The sequence below is a fragment of the Arvicola amphibius genome, chromosome 8 (genome assembly GCF_903992535.2).
Source record: "Arvicola amphibius chromosome 8, mArvAmp1.2, whole genome shotgun sequence".
Lineage (NCBI taxonomy): Eukaryota > Metazoa > Chordata > Mammalia > Rodentia > Cricetidae > Arvicola > Arvicola amphibius.
In genome coordinates this window covers 94,164,759-94,182,183 of record NC_052054.1, presented here as the reverse complement: position 1 = coordinate 94,182,183, position 17,425 = coordinate 94,164,759, and the positions used below count along the sequence as shown (strand labels likewise).

Sequence of the window (17,425 nt, the reverse complement as noted above, 5' to 3'; positions counted from 1 at the left end):
CTGAGTGCTTGTGTCGCCACTTTTATTTCTTATTTGGAGACAGGGTTTCACTAAGTGTCCCAGCGTGGTTTCAAAGTCACTCTGTAGTTCAGATAGCTCTTGAATGTGAATCCTCCAGCCTCAGGCCTGATTTTCAGAAATTATAGGCTTGCTTTGCCAGGTCAGGCCATGGGCTTTCTATGCATCACAAACTATGAAGAAGTGAAAACGTAAAAATGCAAATACTGACCACAGTAGACAAGTAATTAAAGTAGACTGTGCTACACAAATAGCTTCAAATCTGAAGACTTTAATTATTGATGACATAAGTCCACACAGTCCCACGTGTTGGTATATTTTACCACAAACTACAAAACTTAAGATCCAAATTGATTTCTTTTTTAAAATGCTTAAGTTCAAACCCAGAGCCTTGGAGACATTACATACGTATATTAGCACTGGGAAACACCCCAGCACCAAATCAAAATTTTAATTTTCTCATCAGGTAAGGTTGGACACACCTATAATTCAAGAATTCTACAGGCTATGGCATGAAAATTGCAATTTTGGATATTTCTTGGGATACAATGAAACTACAGCTCAACAAAAAAAAAGAGGAAAAAACAATCTTCCATGCACATGAAAATGGTAAAATTACTGTCAAAGAAACTCATCAGGACATTAAAAACACACACAATCCACAAACAGAATATATTTTATTGCATTGTTACAATGATTTCTTGAATACCTGTGTGATATTTGTCCCTCTAGAACTGGTTAAAATAGCAATCATTACTATGAACATCTAACCTTACCTCTCAAAGGTCACAGTTTAGGAATGATTATTAAAAAAACAATAATTTACTCAAACTGGGTGGTGGTGGTGCACACCCTTAATCCCAGCACTTGGGAGGCCGAGGCAGGCAGATCTCTGTGAGTTCAAGGACAGCCTACAAGAGCTAGTTCCAGGATAGCCAGGGCTGTTACAGTGAAACCCTGTGTCAAAAAAAAAAAAAAAATCAGAACCAAAACCAAAACCAAACCAAACACAATAATATACTCATTGATTTTCTTCAAGTACAGAAGGAACCTAAAACTAAATCTATACAGGTTGACATCTGTATTTTACTCTGCTTTTTAACATTAAGGACATTAGATTCTACAAGTACTTAAAAGCACATTTGGAACAAAAATGAACTTCAATAGATCATATTTCATAATAATCAAAGTATATTAGTTCAATATAGTTATATAGCTCCAACTTACCATGTATATAAATGTCCTGTATAGGTTTTGGTTTGATCTAAGGTTCTGATTCTAATAAGATTTCATTAACTAGACAAGAGTATTCATTAGTGAAATAAATTCTCTGAGAAAGTTATATTTCAGTTAAAAAAATCTGAATGATTATTTGATAAACAAATTCTTCCTATCAGCACTCCTTTTAACCTATTCACCGTGTGTGTGTGTGTGTGTGTGTGTGTGTGTGTGTGTATGTATATGTGTGTAGGGCAGAGGTGGAAGTCAGGATCTTCTTCAGTCATCCTATGCATGTGTCTGTGTCTCATGTAAACATGCATGCAGGTACCTGAGGAGATCAGGAGATGGTGCTGGATGCCATGGGGGCTGTAGTTGCAGGTTGTTGTGAGTTGCCTAAGGGAAGATCTTGAGAACCAAACTCTGGTCCTCCCTAAGAATGGAAAGTGCTCTTCATCACTGAGCCGTCTCCAGTCTTCCACCTTGTGTTTTGAGACAAGGACTCTCACTGAGTTTACTGATTCATTAGACTGACTGGACAAGCCCCCAGGATACACATTTCTGCCTCTTTAAATCTGGGATTAGATATTCATGTCTGTAAATCCAATCCTTAAAGGGTGCAGAGGATCTGAACTGAAGTCCTCATGCTTGTATAGCAAGCGCCTTAATGATGGAGCCATTTTCTAGCCCCTATTCTATAGATGTTTTTGGTAATAACTTCTATTTCCCATTACAGAAAAAAAATCTAGTTCTTACATGCAGACTACAAACTGTTACATTCATTATGTTCAACATTTATTGTGCCTAAGGTCTCTTCAAGTTCAAACAGAAGGGCGAAGATGGAAAATTTGTACATTTATATAAACAACTGCAGAACAACCAAGTAAAATATATGTGTCTATATTCTAAAACGGTGACATACTCCAATTACTTTCCCAAAGATTTTAGCAATTTGATTCTAAAATATACTAATTAAGGGTGCTTAGAATGTGATGAAATAAGGTCAAAACTAAGATTTCATATTTCAGTGTAATGAATACTGATGGGAATTTTTATATAATTTTGCCAAAAGAAATATATAATACATCCCTCTTCACAAAATTAAATACAACCAGTGATTTATTTAGTATGTAAATATACTTGAAATGTAGTTCCTGACCTTCAGGATTTCTTTTCTAAAATGTTAAAGTCCAGTGGAAAATTATAGACTCTTCACTTAACTTAGTCACAATTTTAACTTGAATTAAACCAGACAGATGTAGTAGTTAGCTTTTGATTTAACAGTGAGGCCCTAGAAACAGTGGTGTGCATGGAGTCCTTAGTTCCCCACACATGACTATTGTATTCTGAGGTCAGTAAGGGGAAATTGTTAGAATAAACCATTCTGAACGCTAGTCAGATTAAACTAGAAGTAACGCTAACAGTCCTACCACTAGTCCACGGGGCCAGGGAAACAGGAATGAGATGACATTAAAGCTATGTTGACGCATTTCTCCAACACGGAATCTCATCTTTGCAAGTGGTAGCTTCATGTTCCTCCTGTTTCTAGAGCACACTTCATCCCAACATGACCTTTCTTTGTAGGAATGCAGTTTGATGAGATAAAATTGTGACCCACAACAAAATTGTTCACAGGCTTGCTCTAAATTTAAGAAACTCTGAGGCATCATTCTAATTTACAAAACTATGGATTTCATAATTAATAATGAAAAGAATACTTAAAATATTTTTGAGGCCCCCGAATTTTACAAGATTTCATGATTAATAAATACATCTAAGCTTATTTGAAAGTAGATCGTATTAGAAATGAAATAATACTCCAACAGATGCTATTATTTTTCATTCAGAGACTGGGGTTCATTCCAACCCAGTGCTTGATTAACTGGTGAGCAATAGCCCGGCTTGGTGGTACAAAGAAGGCTTGCTGCTTCCCTTTGGTAATAACATCCATAACCTACAACACAACCAGGAGACAACACAGGTAATACAGCAGTTTCAGTTGCTGCAGTTCTGCATTTAACTTCAAAGCAAGGTGAACTTTTTGATATAGGTTCCTTTTTCAGTAATTCTGAAACAACAATCTAATTTTTTTTTGTGTGAATACAAAATAAAAATCAATTTTATACAGGCAAAGGCATAAATGATTCTACATCTTTAATACTACATTGTATCCTTTTTCTATACAAATTTTGGGCATTGTAAAAAAACCAAACATAACAAAACAAAAACAAAAATACCCAAACTAGCCAATTATTTTATCTCTTTTACTTAGAGATATAATTATAAAAAGTTCATAAGAATACATATTATAACAGATTTATATACTTAATGACATCTTTGTCTTTCTTGCCCTTAGGTTTCTTTTTTCCCCATTTCTTGCTACTTCTTCACACACACACACACACACACACACACACACACACACTTTAAAGTTGGAGTCTCACTATGTAGTGCAGGATGGCCTGGGGATCACTATATATTATACTCAAACTCTTGGCAATCCATATGCTTCAGCATTATCTTTCAGAATACAAAAGAACTTCAAAAACTTCAAGCTCGTTTACTATATGTTTTGCAAATATCTGATAAAATAGCTTTAGTCTAAACATCTAATATTAATATTTGATATGTCTGACCTAATAATATAAGTACTTAAATTGAGTAAAAGGGATCATCATTCATTCATCAGCCAGTATGAACGTGTGCAATTTGAAATGGTACAGAATCATCGTTCTAGGAGAATCTCACAGAATAAGTCAAACAGGACACATCAGCAACACACATTTTTCTATATGGAATTATCAATTACATTATCATCTATCTATTCATAATGAGAGGGCTGCAGCCATTCATTTGACTTGCTGGAATTTGCTTCCTTGCTGCACGCCCATACCAATACTATCAGGGAACAATCAATAGAATAAGGAAATTAAATTGAACTTTACCTGTTCTCTAGTGAACCAACGGGCATCCTCTATTTCATTCTTGTCAACTTTAATTTCTGTAGACACTGCCGCAGCTAAACAACCAATCATTAAAGAGGAGGGCATCGGCCATGGCTGACAAGAGACATACTGAACATGGCCAACTTTGACTCCGCTTTCCTCCTCTACTTCTCTCCGCACGGCATCTTCTATTGTCTCCCCTAATCAGATGAGGCAGAGGAACAAGTGGCTGGTCAACACGGCTTGGACACCGTGAGTGCCAGACACTTCAAACATTTTGAAATCACTCTGGAAAGAGCCCCCACTCAATGAATGCTACCTCTCGACTGGAAGTGAAGAAAGCGTTACACGTGGAATTCTGTAGCCACAAATAGAATATCAAAATGCCAACAATCAACTTACATTTCCTAAAAGTTCTGTTAAAAAATAATTACAAAATCTACAACTATCTATCACATACTGTTGACTAAACATAATTAAAAATTTTATTATTTCATGCACCACTATTTATAGGCCATTATTTCCCAAGTTTTATAAATGGTTAGTTTTCCCTTTAAAAAATCATCTTTTGTATAAGTACTGCCAACTAAGCAATTACTGGGCTGAGCTCCTGGAGTCCAGGCATAGAGAGGAAGGAGCGATAATATGAGCAAAGGGGTCAAGACCACGATAGGGAAACCCACAGAAACAGCTGACCTGAGCTAGTGGGAGCTCATTGATTCTGGACTGACACTTGGGGAACCTGCATAGGATCAAATCTAGACCCTTTGAATGTGGGTGACAGTTGTGTGGCTTGGGCAGGACCACTGACCAAGAGACAGTATTTATCCCTAGTGCATGAACTGGCCTTCTGGAGTCCATTTCCTATGGTGGAATACCCTGTTTAGCCTAGGTACAGGGAGAAAAACCTTGGTCCTGCCTTAAGTAATATGACAGACTTTGTTGATTCCCCATGTGAGGCCTCACCTTCTCTGTATAATAGATAGGGAGTGAGATGGGGGGAAGGTGGGAGGAACAAGAGGAAGGGAGGGAGTGGGAACTGATATTGGTATATAAAATAAAAATGACTGTCTTGATAAAATAAAATCATCTTTTGTTTTACTCTAAGAAAGGGTCTTCTGTAGCTGATGTTGGCTTTGAACTCACTATGCAGCTGAGGCAAGCCTCCATCCACTGATTCTAGTGCCTCCACTTTTCAAGTGTTGGAGCTGCAGACAAGCATGTACTATGACATGCAGTGTTCATTAAAACTTTGAAACTCAAATCACAATTCAGTCTTTCTAAGCATTGATTTCTTTGTGAATAAATGTTCTGGGTTTGCTAGAACTCTAAATAATAAAAATAGTTTGAGTAAAATTAATTTGAATGTTTACAAACAAAATTTAAATTTATAACAATATTTAATGATATATTTTAAAATACAACTTTTATTTCAAATAGATTGATGCATTCTCCAGACCTAAGTTCTTGTATTTACTATACAAAGTACACAGGAAAACAAGTGATAGACTAATAGATGAGATCTGTCACGCCATAATAACAATAAATGCCTAAAATCAATTTTAACTAAGGCTAAGAGACTGGAACAAAATAGACCAAGGACACAATTCTCTACTATGAAAAGAGCAGGAATCCTGGATGTAAGAAACACATTTGACTATGATGCACCATCAGTGGAGCAATAGAAACACACACAGCAATGACACACTATTTCCTACCCCTTTGAAGCACAAACTATAAAATCTGAAAATTAGAAACTTCGTGCTGGGCTGGGTGGCACTTGCCTATAATTCCAATACTTGGTAGGCAAGAGGATAATCTGGAAGCTCGTCTGGGCTATGGAGCAAACACTCTTTCAGGTACTAAAGTGTGAAAATTCCAAGGTGGTAAGGATATGGACTAATGTAACATTCATGCACTACTGGTGGGGGTGTGAGCTATCGGGGCAATATGCTAATATATGCAGTGACAACTCTCCTCTGTATACACTTGGAATAGCTCTTGCAAAAATACATAAAGAGAGGAACAAAAATACCACACATGTGCTAGTTTCAATAGTCAAAATCTTTAAATAAATTAAATATCCATAGCAGAACAAATGAATATACACCAGAGGACATTCAGATAGGAATGTGAAATGCTACTTAGTAGTTCAAAAATGTCTTACACTTTAAAAAAGTATTCATTTTTTCATATATTATGTTTTGATTATATTCTTTCCTTTCCCTTAGTTCTCCCCAGAGCCTCATCTCCACATCCATCCAACTTCATGTTCTCACGCTCAAAGAAGCAAAGAGCAAAGCAATGAAAATCAAAGCAGACAAGGAGAGAGAGGAAGAAGGTGTAGAAAAAGGAGATCAATAGATGAAGAACTACCAAAACAAAACAAAAACACATGGCGTCAATGTAGTGTTGGCCAGCACGTCCTGGGGATGGGGCTGGCTCTGGATTGTGGTTGACACACTCAGTGACGCTCCAGTGACGAAAACCGATTTTCCCTTTCACGGAAGGTATTGATTGCAAATAGCTTCTTTGTGAGAGGTGGTACTTTGTGTCCACATCCCCTCCCCAGAGCAATGTGGTGATTAGGAGCTCGTACTCAGAAGTGGAACTCCCTGGGTTTGAATCCCTTCTCTATCACCTTAATTTGGGGCAAGTTATGCAGCCCTTGTGTGATGCTCCCTCCCTTGTGAAAGTGCTGTAGCAGGGTCACTTTATAAGGCTGCAAAAGGATCACAAGATTTAACAGAGGCAAGCTTCCGGCTGAGTGCCAGGTAATATACATTTACCTCCATAATTACCAAACAGTGCAGACTAACAGTGTATGTTGAGATTAAACATTACTAATCCAGATATCCATTCATTTGCTCTGGGATAGCTAATAAAATCCTATTACGTGTGAGGCATTGGCTTTGACTGATGTGTAAAAATGGTTGTAAGAGAACTTTCATCTTACAGAAATGAAGTGATATTAAAGTGGATAATCTATACATATGTATTGTAAGGTGAAGCTGATCACCGTAGGGATAGTAAGGTAGGATGCCTAGGATTGTGAAGGCAGGTATGGAGGCTAATGGCTATTTGGGAAAATCATATAACCCTTAGAAGGGGTGCCATTTACATGTAGCACTGAAGCGAGGTACAACCACCTGGATTTCTAGCCAAAAAGCAATGTATGACAAATCAAATACTAAATTTTTAATATAACAGATTATCTTGTCAAAATTTCAAAATGAAACAATGCTTAAATTGTGTGATTAAAATACTGTTTAAAATATTTCGGGGTTAACCAGATGGTTTAGCAGGTAAAGGCACTTGCCGCCAAGCTGGATGACTTAAGTCTGGGACACACACGGATGAGGGAGAAAACTGACAAAATGGTCTGTCTGTCTTAACAGTTCACACCCTCACACACACACACACACACACACACACACACGTACATACACTAAAAAATGCAGTAAAAATTTTTAAATTTAAATGTTTTCATTTTATAGCATGGTTTTTAATGGAGATAATATAGCTCATGAGTGATCTGTTTCAGAATTCTAAAAATTATTCATAAAAGGCTTACCAGGTTCAATAAATCCAGCGAGACAAGTAAACATGCCTGGGGGAAATCGCTTTTGCCTGCCTAAAAGACATTTGGTTCCATCTGGATGGATAACCTGCATGATTACTACTGGATCTGTTTAAAAACCAAAAAAAAAAAAAAAAAAGACACACAAGTAACAGGAAATATAATTAGATACATTATGCAATAATAATATGCAGGTATATTTCTTATAGGAACAAGATTTCTGTTTATATGACATCTCTTTTCTGCTCTCATGTGCTTGACAAATATCTGAGAAACTGCAAAAATACTTTTAGTGAGTGATTTTGCCATCCTTCCTTCCAATCTTAGCAACATTCACTCTGTACTTAGGCCATACTTGGCACAAGTTCAAGTAGATCATGGACAGTGAAAAATGCAAACTTTACAGTGAATTTCTTTCCCCCTTTTATCCCAGTCCTCAGTAAAGTGCTTTTAAAGGTGAGCATGGCTTTTTAGTTAGGTTTGAATCACCTAAATAATAACACTTAGATAACAGCCAATCTCTCTAGGAGTCATGAGCTTAAACCCCGCCCCCCCCCCCCCCCCCCACTAGATCCTGAGGAGAGCCAGGAACTACATTTCTTAAGAAGGAAATCAGACAGTCATTAAGCCACCCACTTCCTCTCTGGAAACTTCATCTGGGCTTGCCGAGTTAATCTACTTCCCCAGCAATTTTAAGGGCGAGATTATGAGATTTCTCCAGTTAGAGCAGAAACAGCAGCAAGTAGGAGAGGTGTAACCACAAGAACGGGTAATGTCCCAACAGGCACTGAATCACTGGAGACTTCATTTTCTCTGCCTCAAGAGGAGTCACACTGACTATACATGACGTATTCCAACACAGCAAATTCATGAACCGATTAAACTAAAGGTAAGACATGACTAGTTGTGAACAACGCACCCTGTTACTGAGTAATCATGACAGACGTTCAATAAAATGTAAACATTTTAGTTTCATAAAAATTTGTTTCCAGACTATCTTCTGCCCCAAGATTCCAGGTAGCTGAGATCTCTTTATCAAATGAGGAAACAACCGCCCCCCTCCCAAAGACAAAAACCAAAAAAACAAAGCCTTGGGGCTGCAAAAGCAGCTCAACAGTTAACAGCTGCTCTTAGAATTTTTATCCTGACCCACACTGGGTAGCTCTTAATGAACTGTGACTTCAGCTCAGTGGAATGACTCTCTCTTCTGGTCTATAGGGCACACACGTTCATACCTACATGCAAGCACACACACACACACACACACACGCACGCACACGGACACATACACTTACCAACTCTTGGATAAGATGTATTGTGGACGCCATGGAGACTGGGACAGTTTTCTCTCAAACACACCCTTTTATAGCCACCTTCTTCGATTTTGGTTGCGCTGCCACAGGTTGGGCAGAACTTGTATCGACTGTGCCATGCAAGGACAGATCTTGCTTGAGCTACAACACCTTTTAAAAAGAAGTATGACAAGATTTATTTCCATGCAAAACTAAGTAATATGTTGAGCACAATGCTTTGAAACTACAGTAAGCACATACATTGTTTTCTGAGCTGCTGCTTGACCGATGGCTTTAGAATTTATTTTGTGATGTAGCATTATTAATTTTTACATTTTGTTTTTAAACACTTTATTGTAACAATCTCACAAATAAAAATGTGACTATATGATTATACAGCTAGATTATGATAGTCACTCAAAAAAAGCTATTTTCCTTTTTCTATTTAATTTTCAATATGACAAGTGAAAATCTATCTTCCCTGTCACCATTCTAATCCGCTGTGTCTCCTAGGCCATTGCAGTGACGAATCCACTCTTAATAAGGCTCCTCACATCCACTCTACCTATATACCTACAACTCATGCTTTATGACGTATCTATCATTAACCTTGTTCCTTAACACACACACACACACACACACACACACAAACAACCACACATACAAATTCACAGGCACACACAATGTGGGTGTGCAGGGGAGGCACTGTTTTCCTACAGGCGCAATAAATGGGCACTCCAGCTGCTTTTCTTTTTCTTTCTTTCTTTGCTTCATGATAATGAAAAGCACAACAGAATGAGGTCTTTGGCATCACGTTCAAAATATAACAGGGACTCAAACATCAGGAAGAATTAAACGAAACCATCCCACATGGAGGTCCACTCTAAGGAAACTGATCTTGGCTGGCTGAAACTGCTGCCAGCACTACAAGAGTGTCCTAGCATGTAAACTCGAGGGAGTTCTCATGCCTACTGCTCACTGGCATGTACCACCCAGATGCCACACCAGCACACAACTCCACACTTGCTTTAAAACCAGACTGCTCCCGACAGGCGCACACTTCCTTTCCTCACCAGCTTCTTTTTCTTTCAACTGCAAAAGAGCTGGCATTGGAGGGTGAAGAAAATAACAGTTTTCATGTCTTTGCTTAAACTCCTCAGCAGCCACAGGTTCTATGCTGAGGGCAAACCAAGCAACCAAACCATCTTCATCGTCGGAGGGAACTCCTCCAGAATCATTGTGCAATCCTTTTCTCATCTCAAGTTCAACTCCAAGGAACACCAATGTGATCTTCTCAGGGTGAGCCAAGTACTCCTTGACATCTGCATAGTTCAGCTGGCAGAGCCTGACTTCTGGCTGCTGCGAACTCTCCTTGTTGCCACTCAGAGTAACCAGGGGGTTTAAGTCTGAGAAGAGGATATAGACCGTGGCTGGGTGGCTCTCTTTAGCTTGCAGCCAATCAGAATTATTTCTTTTTTCACTTTTCCGGTCCAGTAGTGTTCTGCTAAAATAATTTTCACATTCGTCCACTTCATTGGTTAGGAACCATGGCTTCTTCCCACCTTTTGCATTAGCTAACATGTTAGCTATATGCTTATAGCCCCAGAATACAGCGATATCTAGTGCGGTTTGTCTTGATTTATTGACAAGTGATCTGTCACATCTAGACAGAAGAAAACAAATGGGAAGGAAAATAAAATGAGCAGTAAAATTTTTTGCCTTTATTTTAGTAAAATGCATACATTGCAACACTATTTAATGTGTTTTTTTTTTTCACTATCTGGTTCATAATTTACTACTGAAGGTTAAAAGAATCATGTAACAGTTGTAAGAAATGGGTTCATAGTGTACTACTGAAGGTTAAAAGAATCATGTAACAGTTTTAAGAAATGACAGGTTAATGACAGTAGACATTTAAATAAAATGAAAATGTGTCTACACATGCCATAAAGAAATGCAAACATTCTATATAATCTACAGTAGCCAGAATGAGACTCCCACTTTTTACTTAGAAGAAAGGCATTAATGTTTTCATAGACATTCTTTTTTGACAAAGCATGAAGGGTTAATTTCTCAGTTAAGGAAGCTCTTTCTCAAATGTAGCTCAGAGCTAGAGAGCTTGCTTGATAAGCACGAAGACTTGTGTTCAATTCCTAACACTGACCAAAAAAGAAAAAAAAAAAACTTGCTTTAGTGAGAATTTCGGCTACCTTCCATATGATAAACTATAAAGGCATCTACAGGAAAATGGGAAGGGTCACAATAGCAGACATGAAAGCACAAACCCTTTTCGGCGGTACTGTACACCCTGAGATGTTTACCCTTTCTCAAGCAGAAGCTGGACGACATCGGCATGCCCGTTCCTTGCGGCGTACATTAAGGCAGTCCAGCCATTGTCAGAGGCTGCGTTGAGAAGAGAAGGAGAATGGCTCAGTATGCCTGCCAACTTGGCAATATCTCCTTCTGCAGCAGAACAGTGGAGTCCAGAAATTATCTCCTTTTTTATGGACGACATTTCTCCCTTAAAATAAAACAAAATCCAAGAAAAAACCTTATTTGCCATTGCTTTTTGCATGAATGCATGAACATTATTTAAGTGCTGCTCTGGGAAAGATGTAAGTTTCCAAACCAATACACCTGTCAAGAGATAATTCATAGTCAACTGCTGTTGCCATACAGATTTTGAAATTGTTACCAGTTGAGATTTATAATTCAATATATGTGACTAAAAGTAGGTTCATAGAATAACAAAAGAGCTCTGGTACTAGAGACGAAGAGCTTGGGATGGTAGAGGAGCAGTAACCACACAAAAAGGAGAGGGCACAGAAGAACAGGGCAGGGGCACTGGCAGGAGAGGCGAAAGCAGATGACATTAGAGGCAGGTGTCTGAGCCGATGGTAAGTAGTATCCCATACTGTGTCATAGATGGGTGTCATCCCTCAAAGAAATGACGGCTCTACAGTTATTCAAGAGCTTTTAAAACGCCACGTAACAACTTACTGGGTAACCTTACAAAATTAATTTTGCAATTCCAATGGTACTGGGTTTCTTCCACAGTGTGAGGTAGACTAGGTCGGGATTTATTTTCATTCGTGGATAATTCATGACTCAGCGCCATTCCTGAAATTATCGTTGTCTCATTGTACTGCACTGTTATCCTAGTCACAAATTAGTCAACAATGCATTTTTGTATCTATCGCTGGATACAGGCTTTGTTGGCCACTCTACAGTCCTTGAATCAGTTTTTAAAATGATTAACCTTGTCTGCCTTGGTACTCTGTTTTGTTGGAACAAAGCAGAGCTATGGTTCTCAATGAATGCTTTGTAGTCATGAGTTGTGTTTTAAAAAAAATACAGATTAAAAATGGTTCATGTTTCATCTGTCTGCTACCTACAAAATATCTGATCCTTCTTCTTAGCAATACTGCAGGTTCGACCCAGAGCCCTATCTCTTGGATTTGGAAATAGCGATCTGACTTGTTAACTTCACAGTGCAGTCTGCACAAAGTTGAGGAAAAGGATGGGTCAAAGATCAGCTTTCTGATTTGGCATCTGCTTTCCTGTCTGAGTCCTCCATTATCAATAAATAGTTTAAAACTGGCAAAGGCAACCAGGACACTTGTTTCAAATCTGTTCGCAAATGCAGCCAGGAGTAAGCGCTACATCTACCAATTTGCTTTCATTTGATTTATTTTACTTATTCCCCCACTTTTTTCGTAATGAAGTTTTAAAATACTTTAAAACATTGTAGTCACGGTTTTAATAGTCCAGGACTTTATTGTGAAGCACGGCTAAGTGTCTTCCTAACTCCCAAACTTCTCTTCAGTCACATTACCAAACCTGTCACACAGCTTCTCCAGGGACGTTGACTTTCAGTGCTTCACTGTTCCCTGTTCAGAGGTCAGGGTTTCAGAGTTCACGGTCACTCCCTCACTGTTCTCATGGACAACCCCAGGTGACTGCAACATTGGTCGTCCAAACATGTGGTGTCATACACTACCAACAATGCAATACGTATGCATAAAAAATTCTCTGGACTAAGAAGTGAAAAAATAAGCCCCCTTTCTTTTAGCTCTAAATGATACATACACTAGTCGTTTAGAAATTAATAATTTAGCCAAGACGCCTTCCAGGGAATGCGGCTGCACTACTGCAAATCATTTCTTATTGATGGTCCTGTGGAAGGCGAGGATGGGCGGGCAGGATAAAGCCTTGCCCCTGCTTTTCAAGCCTATTCGGAGAAGGCAGTCAGAAGAGCCTCGAGTTTGAAAGGAACTAGAGTTTAACCAAAGCAACATCCATTTTTACTAATAAGTAACCTAGGGCCCTAGAACTTCCCAGCATGGCTCTAGCAGGCTACAATAAATTCTCACTGTGGATCTGTCAGTTAAGACAGAAACTCATCACTTAATAAATTCCACTCGCTGGGCTGTCACGACCAATTTAACCCATTAAGAGCAACCCACGCAAGCACAGTCCGTACGGGCCAAATGCCTTGAACAGTTATTGTTTCTTCCATTGGACGATTCCTCCTTTCAAGGAGAGACACATCCGAAGTAGTTTGCTTTACCCCATCGAAAACTTGGCTGGAAATTTTAGCAGCTATGGCCCGCAGACAGCGACAGGTCCGCGTGCCGCGCCTGCGCCCTCTAAGCCCGCGCCAGGCTGCGCCACAAGCCAGAGAGGGACGCCCAGGGGCAGCACGCCCTGGAAGGTCTCGGGGTCGGCTGACGCCACTGGTGCTACTAACCCAAGGATGACCAGAGAAACCGCTACGGCGACACAAGACTCCACAGGCAAACTCAGCTCTCAACGTTTCCAGTGCTGGAGGTAACCTTTGGGACTTCCGGCGGAGGGCCACCGTTCTCGCACAGCTTTATGGGAGATGTAGTTTAAAGACCGTCCGCTGTGCCTGGCTGGAGATTGGGGTGGGGTGGGGTGGGGTGGGGTGGGAGCTGGGATGTGGACTTCTGACCGAAGGCCGCTAATCCCTCCCCCAGGTGGAGGTGTGCAGAGAAAAGTGCTGACGATGTGATGACTAGGTCTGTGGAAATTATCTTGTTTTCCAGTGTTTCTCATCCAGCTCCCCAACTTTTCTTCATATGCCTTTTCTTCCGTGCCACTGAGTTTTCTACAGTATTGTATAAAATACTAAAATCTGTTCACACGTTAGATTAGGAGAAACCTCTACATCTGCCGATTTATTTTCACTTGATTTATCTTGATTTCCCAGTTGTGGTTTTGTTTTGTTTTGTTTTGTTTTTGACGGTAATCTTTCAGGACTTTATTCTGAAACAGTGTTAAGTGTCTTCCAACCTGCCTTTCTCTCAAGCCATTTTCCACCAACTGGACTCTGTAAAAGTCTCAGTTCACATTATATGGAAAATGCCACCATTGCATGCCTACTTATTAAGTAATCCTTATAAAGTTGTGTGTGGAGCTTCCATCATCCCTCCTGGAGTGCAGGTTTACATAAGATGATGCATGAAAAGCTTTTGGGACCAGAGTTGACACCCACAATACAATGTTGTTGTTTTTATTAATTTAATTTCCTATGATTTCATCTTTCAAAGGCTGCAAAGGTTAGGCGACTGTTTGAGTAGCTTGGTGTTTAATGGTCTTCTGATTCCCACACCAGGAAATTGTACTTGTCAGTCAGCAACAACTGAGGCATACCTTGAGACTAAGGATTGCGTTCTGTATTTCCAGGCTCTTTCTCACGTTCAAGTTGCATATACATGTTGACAGTACATGTGGGATACTTGACCTAGGACTGAACCCAGAGCCTCATGTGTGCACGGCAAACTTTCTATTGCTGAACTACAACCTACTCCCCGACTGTACTTCAATGATTGTTTCTCAACTTTCTCCTATGCTTCTTTCTGCTAGTAGTTGTTTGAATAAGAATGGGCCCCACAGGCTCATATATTTGAATACTTTGTCCCCAGTTGGAAGAACTCATTAGGAAGCATTAGGGCATATTATGGCCTTGTTGGAGGACCTGTGTCACCCAAAAGTGGGATTTGAAGTTTCAAAAGCCTGTGCCCTTCCCAATTAGCCTTCTGTGCCTGCACCCCTGCATCCTGCTTGCAAATAAGAATGTAAGCTCACAGTAATGGCACCAGTGCCCTGCCTGCCTGCCTGCTACCGTGCTCTCCACTATGGTGCTTATGGCCCCTCTGTAGAAACCGGAAGGAATCTCCCATCAACCCTTTGTGTCACAGTGTTTTGTCACAGCAGTAGATAAGTCAGGCGGATGTAATTACTAGACATATCAGAAATATAGCTGTCGGATATTTCCAAATTTCAGGCATTATTCTCCCTCCTCCACCACTTGTTGGTGCCAATATCTTTCTTGTACTTCTTGCAGGAAGTTTCCTCCTCTGAGACTGCTCTAAGAGCTTCAATGGCCACCCTTTAGGTTCCTTTCTTGACTTCATTCTCAACCTCTTCAATAGATCCATGGATATTTATGGGCTTTGAAAGTACCCTAAGTAGGTGTTGCAAGCCTTTGGGATAAACAAAAGCCTATCTTCATTCCAACAACAGCATGGGGGAATGAGCCAAATCACTTTTTCTTCCTAGGTTTTGCTCTTGTCCCTTGACAACCAATGTTGTTCTGAAGCAGTGAGATCACTCTCTGTATGGTTTAAGAAATTTAGTCTAAGTAAGGCCGCGTTTAAAGAATTGGTAGGGGTAGGGAATGCTTCCCCTTTTAGTTTTTCTAATTGTTGTTTGAAACATCTATGGACTATTTCTCCCCTAGCCTCTCCCTGTGGGTTGTAAGGGATGCTTGTGCCATGAACTAGCTTATGTTGAGCAGAAAAGTTGCAAAATGCACAGGAGTTAAAGCAGGAGTGCTGTCTGTCTGTCTTGAGGCTTTGTGGACAGACCTGCACTAAGTGCATTGGTTAACTATTTGCCTAGCCTGTTCTCAGGAGAAGGAAAAATCCCTGGCTTTAAAACGGAGGCACTGTAATGATACAGAGCAAGCATGGCTATTGGGAGCTATATTAAGGTGGACTGCACAGTGGTAGGGAAACAGAATAGAGACCTCAAGCCAAGGCATTTTCTCGTGTGTTACTGTCAGCCAATGGTCAGTGAGATCTGATTTGTAAATTAATGTGCCCAGCGAAGCAAGAGCACTGGTGGTGATGGAGCTCCTGAGTCCTATGGAAAAGATGGTATCACCCGTCGATCCTGGTTCTAACAAACGTAAGCTGTCTCCACGGCTTGCATTATTCTCCCTACACAGGGGCCGTCACTGAAATACTGATGGGAGAAAAGACAAAACCTTCTAAAACCCTGCAAACTGCAAAAAGTTCTGCTCATTCACTGAAGCACTGGCACACTAGAGAGCTACATCCTGATGCACAGGTGCAGAGAGGAGAGAGAGAAAAAGAGAGGGGGGGAGACTGGGCCATGCTATGTACCCCAACCTGTAACTGTTTCTCCACCAAAGTAGCGGGAGCAGTCAATTTACCTCCACCCACATCCCAAGTTGACATAAGCCTGGCAACAAAGGCCCCTATACTCAGGTAGTAATGTCTTGGGTCTCATGCTAGGGCTTGTGATAAATTGATTGGTGTAACTTTGGTGTAACTGATGTTCAATCCCCCACTGACTGATACTGCCTGGTAGAGATGATGAATGATACAATTTGGTGGCTGAGGGTCATCTGTCTCCCCTGTTGGTTCTTGGGGCTCCACAGAGTGGTACCCCTACTGTTTGATTGGTCCAGGACTGGCCACAGAGGCAGTTTCTCCAGTTTTCCCAGAGGTTGTCCATGAATATTTGCTTTGAAAACATTCAGTATCCCAGTGGTTCTTCTCTGACATCTCAGGAATAGGGCTGTGTGAACCATCCAGGAGAAACAAGGCTCTGCTTCTCTTTTAATTTGAAATTCCTGTGGTGGTTCTCATTGGCAAAATGTCCTGTTTTTTTTTTTTTTCACATGTCTAACAGGTACCACTTGTTCCCTCAGGTCATACAACTTCCTTAAGGGTAGTTGAGACAGCCACTAACATTGACAGTGCCTAGGACATATAATGATACACAATCTAATCATCTTTTGTACATCCAAGCCTTATAGAAACTCCTGAGGGCCTCTTTACAAGTCTCGTTAGAATTTTCCGAAGTCAATTGTTTCATAAGCATCTTTTCTGCTTCAGGGTCATTTCTAAGAGCTGGGCTGTAAAATCTGTGTCACTCTTCTGGGCCCTGATGAGTACCAGTCGGTGACAAGGCCTTTGCCTTTTAGCGAGCAACTGTCTCCGTGCCCGTAAGACAGCTATACTAATTTGTTGGTAGGCCTGTGTAATCTGTAATTTAGTGGTAAGTCAGTGTTGTAATTGGTACCTAGAAACATGTCT

The 17,425-nt window shown here is 40.1% G+C and overlaps 1 protein-coding gene across 1 annotated transcript; it reads right to left on the bottom strand.

Annotated features, from left to right (window-relative positions):
- Positions 1–269: 269 nt before the first annotated feature.
- Nudt12 (nudix hydrolase 12) lies at positions 270–13,928 on the bottom strand. The gene is made up of 7 exons (XM_038338607.1): positions 13,804–13,928; positions 11,375–11,574; positions 10,127–10,716; positions 9,057–9,224; positions 7,756–7,869; positions 4,182–4,381; positions 270–3,190 (listed from the first exon to the last, which is right to left on the bottom strand). The coding sequence occupies exons 2-7, from the start codon at positions 11,566–11,568 to the stop codon at positions 3,080–3,082; spliced, it is 1,377 nt and encodes a 458-aa protein (XP_038194535.1). The 5' UTR covers positions 11,569–11,574; positions 13,804–13,928; the 3' UTR covers positions 270–3,079.
- Positions 13,929–17,425: the final 3,497 nt, after the last annotated feature.